We start from the raw sequence: 15,124 nt of genomic DNA, 5'->3' as shown, positions 1-15,124 counted from the left end.
ATTATTAATTTGGTCATTTTGCTTGCAAACACAGTAGATGGTTACATTTCTTAACAGTAGGTAACCTGTAGATAACAACCCCCTTTAGCAACATTGTGAAAATACATGTAAAATTATACAAAATGTAAACTTCATTTTAAGTTCTTATATATTTATTTTGACTCCTTGCTTGCAGTATGTCAGGTATATGCCGTATAAACACAGCTTGTGAATATGGCAACTTTTAAAATAGAGTATACAAAGTTTATGTGGCTGTCAGACTGAGGTATGAGATTTCTGTAATGTCCTTCAAGAGGTGACCTTCCTCATTCACCAGCAATATGTGTCCAGTGAAGAAAATCCCACATTACATGAATTGATACTGTGTTACACATAAGTTAGAATGCAGAAGTGAATATGATATTATGACTCAAATACTTTGATGAAATACTTTGTATATTTGGCTTTTATAAACAAGTCTTTCTGCTTTCTACTTGCCTTTACATTCTGCTAAATGGTGCAACAACATGCAGGATCATAATGACCCATCCCCACGCTCATTCAACAACAGCAAAAGACTGTTAAAGCTTTAAAATGGTCCTCCGTGTTACACCGATGTTTCAATGTTGTTTTAAATAGTTTGACCTCGCAAAAACACGAAATGCAAGAATGTTGTTGTACATGACAAAGAGGGTCAAAACAATCAGAGAATGATTCTTTTATGAAAGTCTAACATGTAATCCTGTTGTAGGTAACCAGTTATTGTTAAGTAGAATACCCTGACTATACCCGACCGTGACCAGTCCAACATATCTTCAATGTCAAAACATTTCACATCGATTAAAATCCAGTGACTATGTGCCAGGAATGGCTTTCTTTGACATGTTGTGAACTATCATTTCTGATCAGTCGGACGGCGATTTAATTAAAACATGTGTTTAGTAACAGGGCAGAAACAACACTCGGCACCACATTCTACCACTACCCAGAGTAAAGGTAAGTGTTAGTTAGTAAGTGTTGTATACTGGTCAGAAAATCCATGCTTTTTTACTGCAAATTGCTGTCAGTGTATGTGACCCTTCATGCATATGTACAGAACATGTTTAAATCTACAATTACAAAAGTAGTATAAATGCAAGTCCTCAAATCATAAACAAATTAAAATGTAAAAAAAGTTTAGAGCTCAACTTCTATTGACATTTGCCAGTCGGCTCAGTTGAGGTTTTATAAATGTATCACTTTTGGCGGTCCTTTAACACAGTGGTTCTCAAACTGGGGTCCCAACATGGATCGAGGGGTTTGGATGAGTTTATCATAAATTTTATGCAATCAACCATCAGACAAATAAGCCCACCAACCAAAGGAATGGATGCTCCAGCATTGTATAACTAAATATGTTTAATTAAAATGATTTGTTTAAGATTATAAGTCTTTACTTGGGGGGGGCCTCAAAGTGATGCCCCCTACACAGAGACAAACGTTTGAGAACCACTGCTTTAACGGACGTTTGTAAAATTGACAAAACATCAACTGACATGCAACAAGTCAGCAGACGTTTTTGAGTTGGAGAGGACTGAATTTCTTTTACAGTGAAAGTAGTAACCAGTGAGCCCTTCAACTCAGGCTTGGCAAAATTCGAGAAATGACTGATGATGCTGGTGACAGACATTTAAACTGTTGGTTTGAAGAATGTTCACACTGTGATGGAACGTAGATGACAGGGTGAGAGTTACACTACGGCACGTGTGGAGACAGAGAGCGTGAGCGCAACGGCTGGAAATTCACATCCCCGCTGCTTCCCGTGCTCCCACAAACCCCAGCATCAATATCCGGGACCTCAGCATCAGGCTCCTCTGGAAGTGGTGGCGCTCCGGGGTCACCGGGTTTGGGCAGGTTTGATGACGCTGTGGAGGACACATTCATACTCCCAGTCCCTCCACAGACTGACAGAGCCTCATTCCCTCGGCCTGATCCGTAGCGCAGGTTAAAGGATCCTGTGGCAACAGAGGCCGACAGGCTTCCTTCCCCTTCAGGGTGGTAACACATGGTGGAGTATTTGTCATTGTCAATGTCCATCTTGGAGAGGTCATTTGTGGCTCCTTTCGTGGCGGTATACAATGAGCTGACTGAAGATCCAACTGCAATACACGGAAATGTCACAGAACGTCACAATGTATTCAGCATTTCCTAAAATATCTATGTGTCCAAATGTTTGTTAGTAAGAATAACCATCCTTATTAGAGATTCTCATCAGTAATGTTTAATCATTTATTTTGATTTTGACTTATTTTCCTGTATTTTATAAGTTAAACATGACATGTTTGTGACAGAATTAACCCCGCCAGTCATCTCTTGCTTCTACACAAAAGCCCGTGGAGCTCTTTTCGCCGTTTTTTACCTTTAAGAGCATCCAGTCGTTCGTTTTTCACACTCTGCACCATGTCTGTAATCTTTGCGATGATGAAGTTCATGGTGCGACCCCACTTTATAGACTCAATGAGCATGTCTAAACCCCGCGGGTTTTCTGCAAGGATGTCCAGCAGCTTGCTGGTCCGTTTCCCTCTCGTGGTCCTGCAGCTGATCTCCTCCGTGTCCTCTCTGGTGAGAATTTTCTTAGACCGCAAAAAATCGAAATGTCGCTCTGCGATGATCTTATCGACCAAGTACGCCCGTAACCTCTCTATGGCCTACAACGAAAAGGCAAAACGCAGGTGAAACATGTGCCTCTTAAAAAAGTGCCTTTATTCAACATTTATTAAAAGCTCTCTGGAATGAACCACTTGACTCACAGCAGTCTGTACAGTAGTCACTTAAATGTGAAATAGACTCATTTTGTGAAATAATGATAAAGTTGTGGGGTTACACTTCATCTGGGAACTAAATATTTAATGAAGTCAAACATCTCTGCAGCATTTTATGGATAAAAACGGGAGCGGTGCTTGGCTGACGTCGGTGCAAAGCCCCGCCCGACCCGTTCCTGTTAAGACTTGCCCCGCCCCCAAACTCGCGCTATTGGCTGAGAGTTCGGACTCCAAATACTCTGATTGGCTAACATGGCCGGGTCGTGCTTAGACAGTTGTATATGGGCTGCCACAAAAGCAAGGTTTTTTAGGGACAGCCGTTTGAGTGTTTAAATGTACAATTTAAACCCAGTTATAACTTATTCCACAGGTGTCTTTGACATTCATACTCAGAAAAGTCAGTAAAAACAATAGAAAATCGCACCAGACAATCACTGTCTAATTACTCTTTGTTTTAAATACCTGTCAGTGTCAGACTCGCAGAATGTTTGATCTGCTTTGTTTGGTGTGACGTTATTTTATACACACGATACTTACTTCTTTCTTTATATCAGCCATCTCGTCTTCCGTCAGGTGAGTCCCGTCCATCGCGTCTTTTGCTCTGTTGTGCCTCTTCCGGTAAAACTTGCGCCGGCAAAAAAGTGTGAATATAACTTACACCACGGAGACGGAAAAGTGTGAAATGGCTCGTTTATAAACCGTTACGTTAGATGGCAAAATGTTCGATACTGTCCTATGCTCGCGTTAAAGTGAAGGGGAACTACCTACTATATCCAACTTCCTTACTGAACACGTTCATACGTCATAATCCCCGCCCATTACGTCACCTAGGAAGCGATTTTCTTTTCCAATAGTCTCACGTGCCAGATTTGATTACTTGTTTTCGTCTTTCATAGTAAAGAAGTCTGGTGTCAATCTGTATATTTGATTGCTTATTGATAAATAGTTCACAAAGTAATAAGGTTTATTATCTTAGATTTGTTAACTGTACAGTTGTCAAGATTCTGTTATTCACGCTTGGACATTTGAAATGGGAATGGTCATGTGCTGCATAACCTGGGATTTATCTCTAGCATTATATTGAATCACCTCAGAAAAGCTGTAGATGAAAGAAGTGTTTAGCTTTAATGATTTCTGTCAAGACAAAACTGAAGTGTACCCATGCAGCGCATAAACGTTCATCTGGGTTGTTGACATGACATTTTCACCGTCACACAAGACCAAATATATATATATATAATTAGTATCTTCATCATTTGCCATGCAGTAAATGGTTAAACACTTCTCTGTCTTTCATGGAAGTGTCGTTATAAAAAAGATCAGAGAAGCGTCTGCCTAAAATAGCATTCTGGTCATTCACATGCTTTCTTTAATGCAAAACAACCCTTTATGAAATACATTTAAATTTTCTCAAAGCCTATTTAAGTGTTTTGTTATATATTTGCTCTACAACCTTAATGTTGTTTAGTTTGATCTAGAAAACACAAATGCAACAAACAAAACATTTCTTGACCATTTTTATAAAACCGTGAACACTTTTTGTTATAACAAAGTGAGTATAATTCTAGAGACGGCACAGATGTGGGCTTCCAGAACAAACCTGCGGTCACACAAAGCCTCGTTTGTGGTAAAACATGCTTTTTTAAAGCATACTGTACATTAATTGTAGTAGGACTGTCAAAGTATTATTCGCAACTAATGGTGAGCAAAATAAAAGTTTTTGTTTACATAATATATGTGCGTGTGCAATAATGATATATATACAAGTACACACACATGCATGTATAATTTAAAGAAAAATATATACATTTATATACAAACACAACACATGTAAATATTTATTATATAAAAATGTAGGTGTGTGTATTTATATATAGATGACTATTATACACAGCACACACACATATATTATGTCAACAAAAATGTTTATTTTGCATGCGATTAGTCACGAATAATGACTCATTCTAGTCATCCAAAGCGTCAGTCTGATCACCAAAAGCTGCTCTCCTCCTCAGTCCCTGGTTAGAACCGAAACCTCCTTCAGATGTTGGCTCACAACACTATCCAGGACTTTACTAAGACCTTTACTCGCGGTCATGGCCGCCTCCATTAACGTGTCCAAGTGGTCCTGATGGAGACGGGCGTCCATCTGCAGCAGGGCGATGTTCCCACTGCGGGGCAGCAGGGCCAATGACAGCGATGTGCCTCCTCCGCTCTCCTCTACGTGACAAAGATCAGCCAGCGGCGTGTCTTCCACAAAGCCGGCGGTGCAGGCACACACATAGTCACGCATGGGGATGCCTGCGTCCACCAGAGCCAAAGTGGCAGCATTTACACATGCGCTGTAGTTTCCACCATCTGCCTGCAGAATCTGAAGAACCGGATGAGACTCATGTTTTAGGCATAATGTATATTCAGACACGGGTGGCCTTATATGTATCAGTAAATAAGTCAATGAAAGTCTTCTCTTATAACGACATCGTAGTGTACGCACCTTTACATAGATGTCGATTTGTGATCGTGGATAGAGCTGAGTAAGAACCGCCGCTTCGAAGGTCTGTTTCAAGTGAAGGCTCATCTCGCTGGACTTGCGGTCACCGTGTGGACGTCTCTTCCTCTCCGCCGTGCTGAATGTGGCCATGCTGTACTGACAGTTAATGACTGCACGATCATGCAGGGATTTACTGCGAGAACCTCGTGTCTAAAGGGAGACCGTTTAAACTCTGGTTTAGTAAATACATGTAGTTATTTTTAGTAAATAAAGTCGAGTATTATTGGTTCCTGTAGTTTAAAGGGACATTTCACTCAAAAATGAAGTTGTTCCAAATGTGTATACATTTATTTTGTTCTGATGATCACAGAGAAAGATATTTGGAAGAATGCTTATAACCAGACAGTTCTCACCCCCCATTGACTCCCATAGTAGGAAAAATTACTTTACATTATTTTTTTGGTTCTGTTGTACACAAAAGAAGATATTTTGAAGAATGTAGGACACGTTCTGGGGCACTTTGACTACCATTGTATTTTTTCCTACTATGGGAGTCAATGGGGGGCAAAATCTGTTTGGTCATAAGCATTCTTCCAAATATCTTTCTCTGCGTTCATCAGAACAAAGACATTTATACACATTTGGAACAACTCGAAGGACAGTAAGTGATGACAGAATGTTCATTTTTAGGTGAAGTACCCCTTTAACTGTGAAACAGATGTGTTATCAGCGCAAATAGTACTGAAAAACACTAGATACACTGTTTACAAAAGCATCTACCAAAATAATGCATTCATGTACATTTTATAGTGACTTCTGAAGAAATAACTGTTGAAAATGTTAAGACAAAAATACTGCTGAGGAAAAAAATAAAGCTTTGATAGTATAAAAAACATGGTTTAGTTATTTTATTTGCATAGTTTAACTACAAACATCATGGTTAAATTATGGTTACGGTGTAACTTATTTTCATAAGGGATGTAAATCCTATTCATCACATTATGTGGCAAATGTTCCTGTTGAGAAATAAAAGCAACACAAACCATCACAGAAATTTGTGTTGTCAACTGGTAATGTGTTGGGTTTAGTGGGTGTAAAGATATTTAGAAAATGGGAAATCTAACTGCAATAAGGCCCAAAACACAAAATATAAAGAAATACTAGTTTAAAAAAAATGTATTGGCATTAATTTTTTTTATTGGAAAACACCTTACGGTTTATAGTGTTCACGTAACTGTAATAGAAACGATTCGTATTTCTGTTGTTTTTCTCCAGTAGGATTATATCCAAAGAATATAATTCATGATTATGTGGCGCTAGCACGCGCTCATCTCTCACCTCGTGCGGACCATAAACCACCGCGAGCGCTTTGGTGTTTCCCTGCTCCAGATAAGCGGACCCGTCGGCTTGAGCAAACACACTCATGCGAGCCTGCACTTTACGCAGCTCGGAGGCTTTTCGTCCATCGAGCCTGTATCCCTGATCTGACAGCAACTCGAGCCCCGCCATGACCACTGACTTCTACACAAATACGCATTCAACAGGAATACAGCGTGCGGTGAACGCAAAGATCTTCTTCATCTCGTAATCTCCATTCCAGTCTGAATATCTACTGCCCTCTACTGGACGACTTCAGTTTCAGAGTGAAAATACCGCCACCTGCTGGAAGATTTCGGCCTCAACGTCTGTTGTTTACTGAATAACCAACTTTTTATTTTTAATCAATTGTATTTATATTTATTGCAAAAATGTACCGAAATTGTGGCATGAGGGAAATTCATAATCAGCTCATTTTCATTTCAGACCGGAATTCTCCTTTAATGCCACAAAGATTAAAGTGTCTGTCATATCAAGCGATTTCTATTTTCTTTACAGTATGTGGTGGAAGAGTCATGCTTTAAATATATATTTGACGTCTGCTTGTATACATTCCCTTTTGGAAAAAAATGCACTTTAATATACTTTTTTTAAAAGAGTATTTAATATTAAATGTAATGTTTTCGACTATCTAAATGCATTTTATTTGTAATTAAGTTCAAATGTATCCGAGATTAAATTCATATTAAATACAGTTAGTTGAACTTTTGAGTGCTTTTTTTAAACCCATCTAAGTAGGACTTCACATCTTTATTTGTACACTCTTAGAAAAAAGGTTCATTGGGGTTCTGTATATAGAAACTTTTCTTCTTAGAGTGTACTTTCGAAATTGCTTGTTTAAAATATAGTTAAGTGTATTGCTCTTCAACTATGAAATGTAATAAAAAGTGAGGCAACTGACTGACTTAAATTAAAAAATGTTTTAAGTCATTGTGTAGTCATTCTAAGTCGGTAAAGTTAATAGTCTAACTCAGTGGTTCTCAAACTGGGAACCCCAAGACGGATCCAGGTGGACCACAGATTTTGTGGCATTTTATGAAAGTTTATCATAAATTACAGGCAATCAAACATCAGAAAAATAAGACCGCCAACCAAAATAATTGATGTTCTAGCATTGTATAACTGAACATGTTTTTGGTTGAATTCAAATTCTAAGTTTAGGATGATCAGTCTTGGGGGCCACAAAGCGATGCACTCTACACAAAGGCGGCCTTACAACGGAAACGTTTGAGAACCACTGGTCTAACTTACAGATCAAGTATAAATAAGTACTGCTGATTCAAAATCATTGTTATTAATGAATGTTAATTACATTTAATCAATATCACATTTGTACCTGCAAGTAATGTTGAAAGTCACCAAACCACACTGAAAAAAATGATACTTTAAACGAACTTAATTAAATTATGGACAGTGGTTCCACACAACAGAAATATGTTATCTCTACTCAAATGCTTAATGTATGATGAACTAAACTGAAATGAGTAAACTTAAACAACCATGTCCAAATAATGTCCAAATAACTTGAATCAAATAAGTTAATCCTACTAAAAGTACTTATAGAGATAACATGTTTCCATTATGTGGAACCACTGTCCATAATTGAATTAAGTTAGTTTAAGGTAAGATATTAGCTGTTATTTTGAACACACTAAATAAGCTAAATAAAGCTCTTATTGTTCGGAGTTAGCCAGAAGTTGGTTTTGTTAAGCTTTCGGCATATCCCAAGTACTTGCTTTTTTATTAAAGCAATTTTAAATCTGGTTAGCAGGTCCTCAACCCAAGCACATGCTCTACACTTTACCACAATGGTAACCCCCCAAAAACATTAACATACCAGAAACTCTTTTAAATACAAACATAAAAGAGTATTAAACATGAACAAATATCCCTGTTTCATCATTTTGATAAAAGATGTACAAAATAACATTTTATTGCAACTTTTACTCCTCCTATTCAGCCCCGTGCAAAGCATGATGGGAAGTGGAAATCCTGTTCTTAGTTAATAACGCTACTTTAATATAACTAAATTAATTTATGTTGTGTTAACTTGATTTATTTTAGTATATTGAACAAGCATCAAATATGATTTTGATCTACTTGATTGAAACATGTTAATTTAAAATGTAAACATTTAGTTAAGCCAAAGCATTACTGTTTTTAGTCCGTTTAACACAATGCAATTGTGTTTGAACATAAAACCTAATACAATGGTTTTAAAACAAAATTACTTGTTTAAATAAAGTGAACAGTACCGTAAAATCATTTTTTTGAGTGCACCACTATTGTGTTTTAATAACAGATTTTTTTCATGATTATGGTAAATGTTCTGCTAAGCCTGTTGTTCTCAATCTTTTTTTGGGTCAGCGCCTCCTATCCTATCCAAGTCCCTTACTGGCCCCCACCAAAAATAAATGGGCTAAACATTTTATTTATGTATTATTAATATTTATATTATATACCAGGGATGCACGACATTATCGGCACGCAGATATAATCGGCCGATTTTGGCTTACAAATGAAATATCGGCATCGGCCCGATATGAAAAATTACGCCATACGGAACCGGGGGCACTGAGCATGCATTAATGGGCCAGTGGGGCTATACGGGTTAGCCAATGGGTTGGTGCGTTTGGTTGCGGTGATTTTGGTAATGTGTTGTAATGTTATGCCATACGCGACCCGGGCACTGAGCATGCATTAGGGGTGTGGGCAGCCGTGGCCTAATGGTTAGAGAGTCGGACTCGTGACCAGGTTGCCGGTTCGATTCTCAGGACCGGTGGGTACCGACTGAGGTGCCCTTGAGCAATACGGTCTGATCAACCTGCGGTGGCTGAGGGTGTCTTGTGATAAAGGGCCGAAACACCCAATGAGGCTGAAGTGCACAACTGACCATGTGTCGCATTGATGGGAACCATACAAAGGGCATTATCAGCAGCACCTCACCAAAAGGCATCTTTCACTCAGGATAATGGATGTGATGTGATGACACACAACTCATGATAATGTCAAGGAAAGGTAAGTATGTACCCAGTGAAACCTCAGACCTCCTTTTCCTCTCTTCATATTCTTGACTGCTCCCACGCATAAGGTGTGGGAATGTCCTATTGGCCAATTCAACTGTGCTGAAATAGTGGGATAAAACACCTAGTCCTATTAAGCTGTAATAAACATCACATACTGTTTCGCATTGATATCCGAACACAGTTTAATCAAACATATGCTCTAGCAGCAGTAATATAATAATTTGCGTGAGGAGTATAAATCAGATCATATGGCGCTATACCTTTATTATGATACTGCACGTCACACAGAAATCCAGACGTCCTCACACTGCTGAATCCTCCATGTCAAGCATTCACAATATAACATCCATTTGCACTTTAAGTCCACAAACGAGAGAGAACTGAATATATTTCCCATTGTGCACATTGTGAAATAACCATCTGTCATTGTTTTCCAACAAAGTATGCAGACAACGCGGTGTTCCTCCGGTCAAACTGTTATTTTCTTAATTAAGTGTTGTTTTATGTGTTTCTCAGTAAAGAGAAACACCTGTTAGTGTTTAATGTTCATTTATCTTTGAGATTTAGAGGAGTTATTCAGGTTTTTCAGTTTTGTGGTTACCATTGTTCAGAAAAGCGATGCCTTTGTTTAGGTAGTGTGCGGTTACAATTTTAAACTTGAATTTCTATTAAGCTTTCTTAACTTAATATCTTGATAGAGTTATATAGTGTGTATCACTTTTATATAGCCTACGCCAAACAACAGATTTGAATGGACTGGCCAATTGCAATACTACTATACCTATAGTTTCTCAGAGAGCAAAAAAGTCATGTGAAGTAACTAGAAATAATACTGTGTAGAGATTGGGATCGGGGCCGATCAAGGCATTTTTAACCTGATCGGGATCGGCTATTTTATGCCCGATCATTTCGATCACGTCTGCTGTGATTCATGGGTAACAGCCACTAGGTGGCGCTTCGGTAGCGCGGCCGCCATTCTGGGGTGAAAATGCCAGCTGGACAATGGCAGAGAGAGGGAGAGAGAATAGCGCAATAGAATATTCTCAAATGAAGTCATCTGAAGCCAATAATTTTATGACACCCACAGTAAATGAAATGTCTTGTTTTAAGTTATCAGTTGTGGAATCCAACCATTCAGCCTACTTTATTGAGTATTTCCATTTTAAGAAACCTTACACATACTATTACTATCATTAGTTACTATTTCTCCACTAGGTCTGAAATATATTTTGTACGTTTTAATCCCCTGGAACACACAACAAACACGATGTTCTTATAGAATCATGCTAAAAAAAAAACAATTTAATGGTAATAATGTTAAATTCTATTGGAATAACACCAAAATTACACCACAAAAATGAATTTTTTAATGGTTTTAATAGAAAAAGCTAATGGTTCATGATGGTAACCAAACACACACCTTAGGAACTTCTTGTGTTGTGGTGGTGACAAACCAGTCCCCCGACCTTATTTGTGTGACAATGTGCTTGAGTGTTAACAGTCTGAATTTTAACCACATGACTGAGCGGTTTAATTTTCTTAGATCTAGAATAGGACACAAACCCCATCTTTCTTCGAAACAATGAAGTTGCGGCTGTAGGCTTGCTTCCCTCTTGTGTGGATGAACGAACCCTACAGCCCCCTTGCACAAAAGTGAATTTACTTCTTGCTCCATAACCGGAGCCTGCTCGGGGCGCACCACTGTGGACAGCATCCGAATGAACAGAGGCGGGTAAAATTAAACCTGAATGGCATAATCGCACTCGACCTTGCGCAGGACCCATTTTTAAACATTTGGCTACATGTGGCAGAGCTGGCGTCATGATCCCCGGAGGGTACAGAGGTGAGTTGGGCAAGGTAAACTGAGGTGCACTTCACTCCACCTCAGCATTGCCAGCTCGGAGGCTAGGACTGCTTTTTCGCAGAAGCCTTTTTCGCCTGAATAACGGTCCTCAGACCCGTCTTCGGTCTAGAAGGCTTCGGCTGAGAGTGGCACCCGGTCCCCCATGCTCTCTGAGGGGAGCTTGAGCCGCCACACTCTGTTTCTGACAGTCTTAGTACAAGGAGCTGGAAGAGGGCTGGGGCTGCCACTCTAGACCAAGCTGAGCCCCCGCATGGGTCACAGCCCCCACCAACTCCTCGTACAGGGGGGAATCCGGGGGCACATCCTCTATGTCCCTCATATCCCCCGCATCGATGCTTAGCATGTCTGCCTCCTCAGAGCTGGACAGGCAGAGCAATTGGCTGCCTTCAGGGGCGGGAGAAACTGTTCCCACCATGCCATAGGGAGGAGGAGCCTTTTCTATACTCTGCACGGCCGCAGTATTGCCTCGCTCCACATCTTCCTTCCTCAATGCCACAGCAGTGCTCGCTTACGCAGAACCAACCGCCTCACAGACCAGTAAAGGGCCATCAACCTGAAGCCAGCCTCATTTTGGGGGGTTGTTGCTCCGGCTGCTGTCTCATGCTAATTGCATCTTTTGGGGGGAACGACCTGAGTCCGGGCACATACCGGGCCAGGGGCCCTCTCCCCGGTCGAGGGGCAGGTACTCTGAGTTCGGGAAGAATTACCGAGCTCGGAGCCCTCGCCCTGGGACAGCACGCCAAATACGCATACTATCCGTCCCAGTTCATTAGCTGCGAGGCGAACTCGTGAATGATGAAATTTCAACATTTTTTCAACCTCAATTGCGGTTGCAAGCGTGATATTGATTCAATGCAATTAACACTGACAAATCATTATGTTTTTAACATTGATTCAATCGTTGCTTGCTATGATTGTTATGTTGACCAATGAATAATATTAAGAAATTAACGTGACACTGTATTCAAATCAACAGGCTTGTACGCAGGCAGAACCGCATAACTTCACATAAGCAGCAGTCTCAACATTTACAAAAACTTACAATTTTAAGTAGAGCTAAATTAATCTTTTGAGTTTTATCGCATTATCATTAATCAACAAACTTAAAGGCGTAGTTCTTAATTAACAGTGGCCACTAGCGTTGTATTATAGATTTGCCACAAATCGCTCAGTCCAAACATGACGGTGGCCACCTCAGTACAAAAAGATGTCGTTCTCATGTTGACGCAGGGAAGAGATTTTGCGGGCATTAGAAAGACTGTAGAAAGAGCGATGACTTATGTATTACATAAATCCCGCGATCCGTTTCACCACGATACCGCAGCGGAGAGGATCGAAGAGAAAACGCGCATTGTAGAGTTGTTTGTCCGTTTAGGGCTGCTGTACAAAACATGGCGGCGAATTCAATGTATGTAGGCCCGCTCTGTATGTAGATATAAACAGCTTATTCTAAGGTATTAGAAACATAACGGTTCATTACGTAAGGTCTTTATACACCTCTGAAGAAATAGTTTTGTATATTATATTGTATTTCTGTCAATAGATCCTCCTAAAAACGCCGTATTGTTCCTTTAATAAACTGAAGTCAAGTTTACGTAATTGTTTATAGTACGCTCAACTGTTACTTTTCACAGTAAGGTTTTCAAATATATTACATGTTATTCAATTTCAAGTGTAGTGTAAACTGACATTAACGTATATTTTAGCTCACATGAATAGTTTGTCAATCATTGAGCAGTACACTTAAACTTTATTTTAAACACAATAGAGGCCATTTTTAAAGTACATATAAAGATGTATTGAAGTCCAACTAATTAAATGTGTGCAGTTCCACATAATAGCACACAATCTCACATATTATCAGCACTTTTATATTTCAGAAGATAAAATGTAAATACCCTGTCCATGCCCCAAATCGGATAAAAACATAAAACACTTTCTGCAGCTTTAAATGTGAGTAGCCCCAGAGTGCAGGCTGGACGATGGGGCGGGGCGACACATTTGGAAGGCGCGACACGTGTCGCCCCGCCCACTTCACCTTTCATTGGTTCATGATCAGAATGAGCTTACTGGTGTAGAGAAGTGTGATGCTATTACAGCTCATTAGTTTAGAGAAGCATGATGACAGTACAAGGAGAGTAAAAATTGTTTCTATTTATTTAACTTGATATTTTAACGTTTAGCATGATGTTGGAGAATTTAATGTGGCGTAGCCTATAACAAACACTGCCTCCGAAGTCATTGCGTGACAGGGCAGCAAGGCAACAAGCTTTCGGCATCATACCACAGCGTCTCTTAACCTATACAATTAAAATGTTCTTTGTTTTTTCCACTTTAGAAAATGTTATACCGACTAACTGTATCTCCAACAAACACGAAGAAGCACCACACCATTTAAACCAGAGAAGAATATGTTTTTATCTATTCAACTGTGCCCGTTCTGTAATTTTACAAACAGTGTCTCATGTGGTACAGATCCATGCGCGTGGATGAAGTTTGGAAACTGTACAAATAGAACGCGGGTTTTGTAGCCTGTTTGTAAATAACACATCTGTAAAAGACGGAGAAAACATCACCTTCTTTAACATTTTACACCCGTTTTTTGTTCACGTTTTTTCACATTCCTCCTATTTAAGGCAAGGACATTACATTTATTGACAACACTGTGACCGTATGCTGTGTCTATTAATAATATGCATTGTTATAAAACCGTAAACCATTTACATTTTTTACGTTTAAATTCATGCATTTAGCGGAATCCATAGCTTATCCAAGCTATACGTTTTTATCAGTTTGTGTGTTCATGGAATCGATCTTTTGCTCAACTGCTGTGTCACAGGAAATCCTGTTAACTATGTATGTGCAACAACATATCCTGCAATATCAGCGTTATTCATGATGTATATCACAAGGAATATAATAATAACTTCCATCTCGCCCTATTTCAATTCTGCATCTCTTTATTTGTGTATCGTAACAGTATTGAGCCAAAAACTGAAGTTTGGCTAGACACAGAAGCAGAAGTTGCTGTCAAATGCAGATTCCTAGATGGAAGAGTTTGGAAGTCCGTTTTTAAATTTCAAAAATCTTTTTTTGTGCATTCCAATTAATATCAATCAAACTGCAGTTGGTTTGTTTTGATTGAAGCCATACTAACTCAAAAAATACAGCTAACTAACACAGTAAAACATGGTAACATAATAAAAAACAGGATTTATTATTTTTTTAAACGGAGACTCTTCATATACACACTGCTCTAGTATCACTTTCGTTGCGGTAGCTCGATGACGTAACCAGAGCACTGTTTGTGTTCGTGCGTATGAATTTCTTTTATGTTTGCTAGGAACCCAAACTTTGCTTTATTGTTCACATTTCTACTAAATGGAACTTTCCATATATTATTGTTGTTATGTTGTTTATTGTCGCTGATGTCTAATTCTTCGTTTCAACCCGTCCAAAGCGTCACACTTGGTCTAAACCAATAAGCTGTTCCTAATCATGAACCAATGAAAGTTGAAGTTGGCGGTGTCGTACCGCCCCCTCGTTCGAACTGCATTCTGGGGTACTTGTTAAATGTTGCTTGGCT

At 39.2% G+C, this 15,124-nt stretch overlaps 2 protein-coding genes across 2 annotated transcripts; both read right to left on the bottom strand.

Annotated features, from left to right (window-relative positions):
* Positions 1-12: 12 nt before the first annotated feature.
* bcl10 (BCL10 immune signaling adaptor) lies at positions 13-3,575 on the bottom strand. Its single transcript, XM_057333738.1, has 3 exons — positions 3,318-3,575; positions 2,378-2,666; positions 13-2,117 (listed from the first exon to the last, which is right to left on the bottom strand). Exons 1-3 carry the CDS (start codon positions 3,366-3,368, stop codon positions 1,714-1,716), a joined length of 744 nt encoding a protein of 247 aa, XP_057189721.1. The 5' UTR covers positions 3,369-3,575; the 3' UTR covers positions 13-1,713.
* Positions 3,576-4,686: 1,111 nt separating this feature from the next.
* On the bottom strand, positions 4,687-6,861 carry exosc4 (exosome component 4). The gene is made up of 3 exons (XM_057333739.1): positions 6,610-6,861; positions 5,275-5,481; positions 4,687-5,151 (listed from the first exon to the last, which is right to left on the bottom strand). Exons 1-3 carry the CDS (start codon positions 6,778-6,780, stop codon positions 4,792-4,794), a joined length of 738 nt encoding a protein of 245 aa, XP_057189722.1. The 5' UTR covers positions 6,781-6,861; the 3' UTR covers positions 4,687-4,791.
* Between the last annotated feature and the right edge of the window lie 8,263 nt (positions 6,862-15,124).

Source organism: Triplophysa rosa, linkage group LG5 (assembly GCF_024868665.1).
Source record: "Triplophysa rosa linkage group LG5, Trosa_1v2, whole genome shotgun sequence".
Classification (NCBI taxonomy): Eukaryota; Metazoa; Chordata; class Actinopteri; order Cypriniformes; family Nemacheilidae; genus Triplophysa; species Triplophysa rosa.
This window is presented reverse-complemented; position numbering and strand designations above follow the sequence as displayed.

Excerpts from the sequence above, each read along its gene's own strand:
- bcl10 (XM_057333738.1), bottom strand. The coding sequence starts at position 3,368 with ATGGACGGGACTCACCTGACGGAAGACGAGATGGCTGATATAAAGAAA. Across the intron at positions 2,667-3,317 it reads TGGCTGATATAAAGAAAGAA|GCCATAGAGAGGTTACGGGC; the intron begins GTAAGTATCGTG and ends TTTTCGTTGTAG. Across the intron at positions 2,118-2,377 it reads ACGACTGGATGCTCTTAAAG|TTGGATCTTCAGTCAGCTCA; the intron begins GTAAAAAACGGC and ends CGTGTATTGCAG.
- exosc4 (XM_057333739.1), bottom strand. The coding sequence starts at position 6,780 with ATGGCGGGGCTCGAGTTGCTGTCAGATCAGGGATACAGGCTCGATGGA. Across the intron at positions 5,482-6,609 it reads TGGTTTATGGTCCGCACGAG|ACACGAGGTTCTCGCAGTAA; the intron begins GTGAGAGATGAG and ends GTCTCCCTTTAG. Across the intron at positions 5,152-5,274 it reads AAATCGACATCTATGTAAAG|ATTCTGCAGGCAGATGGTGG; the intron begins GTGCGTACACTA and ends CCGGTTCTTCAG.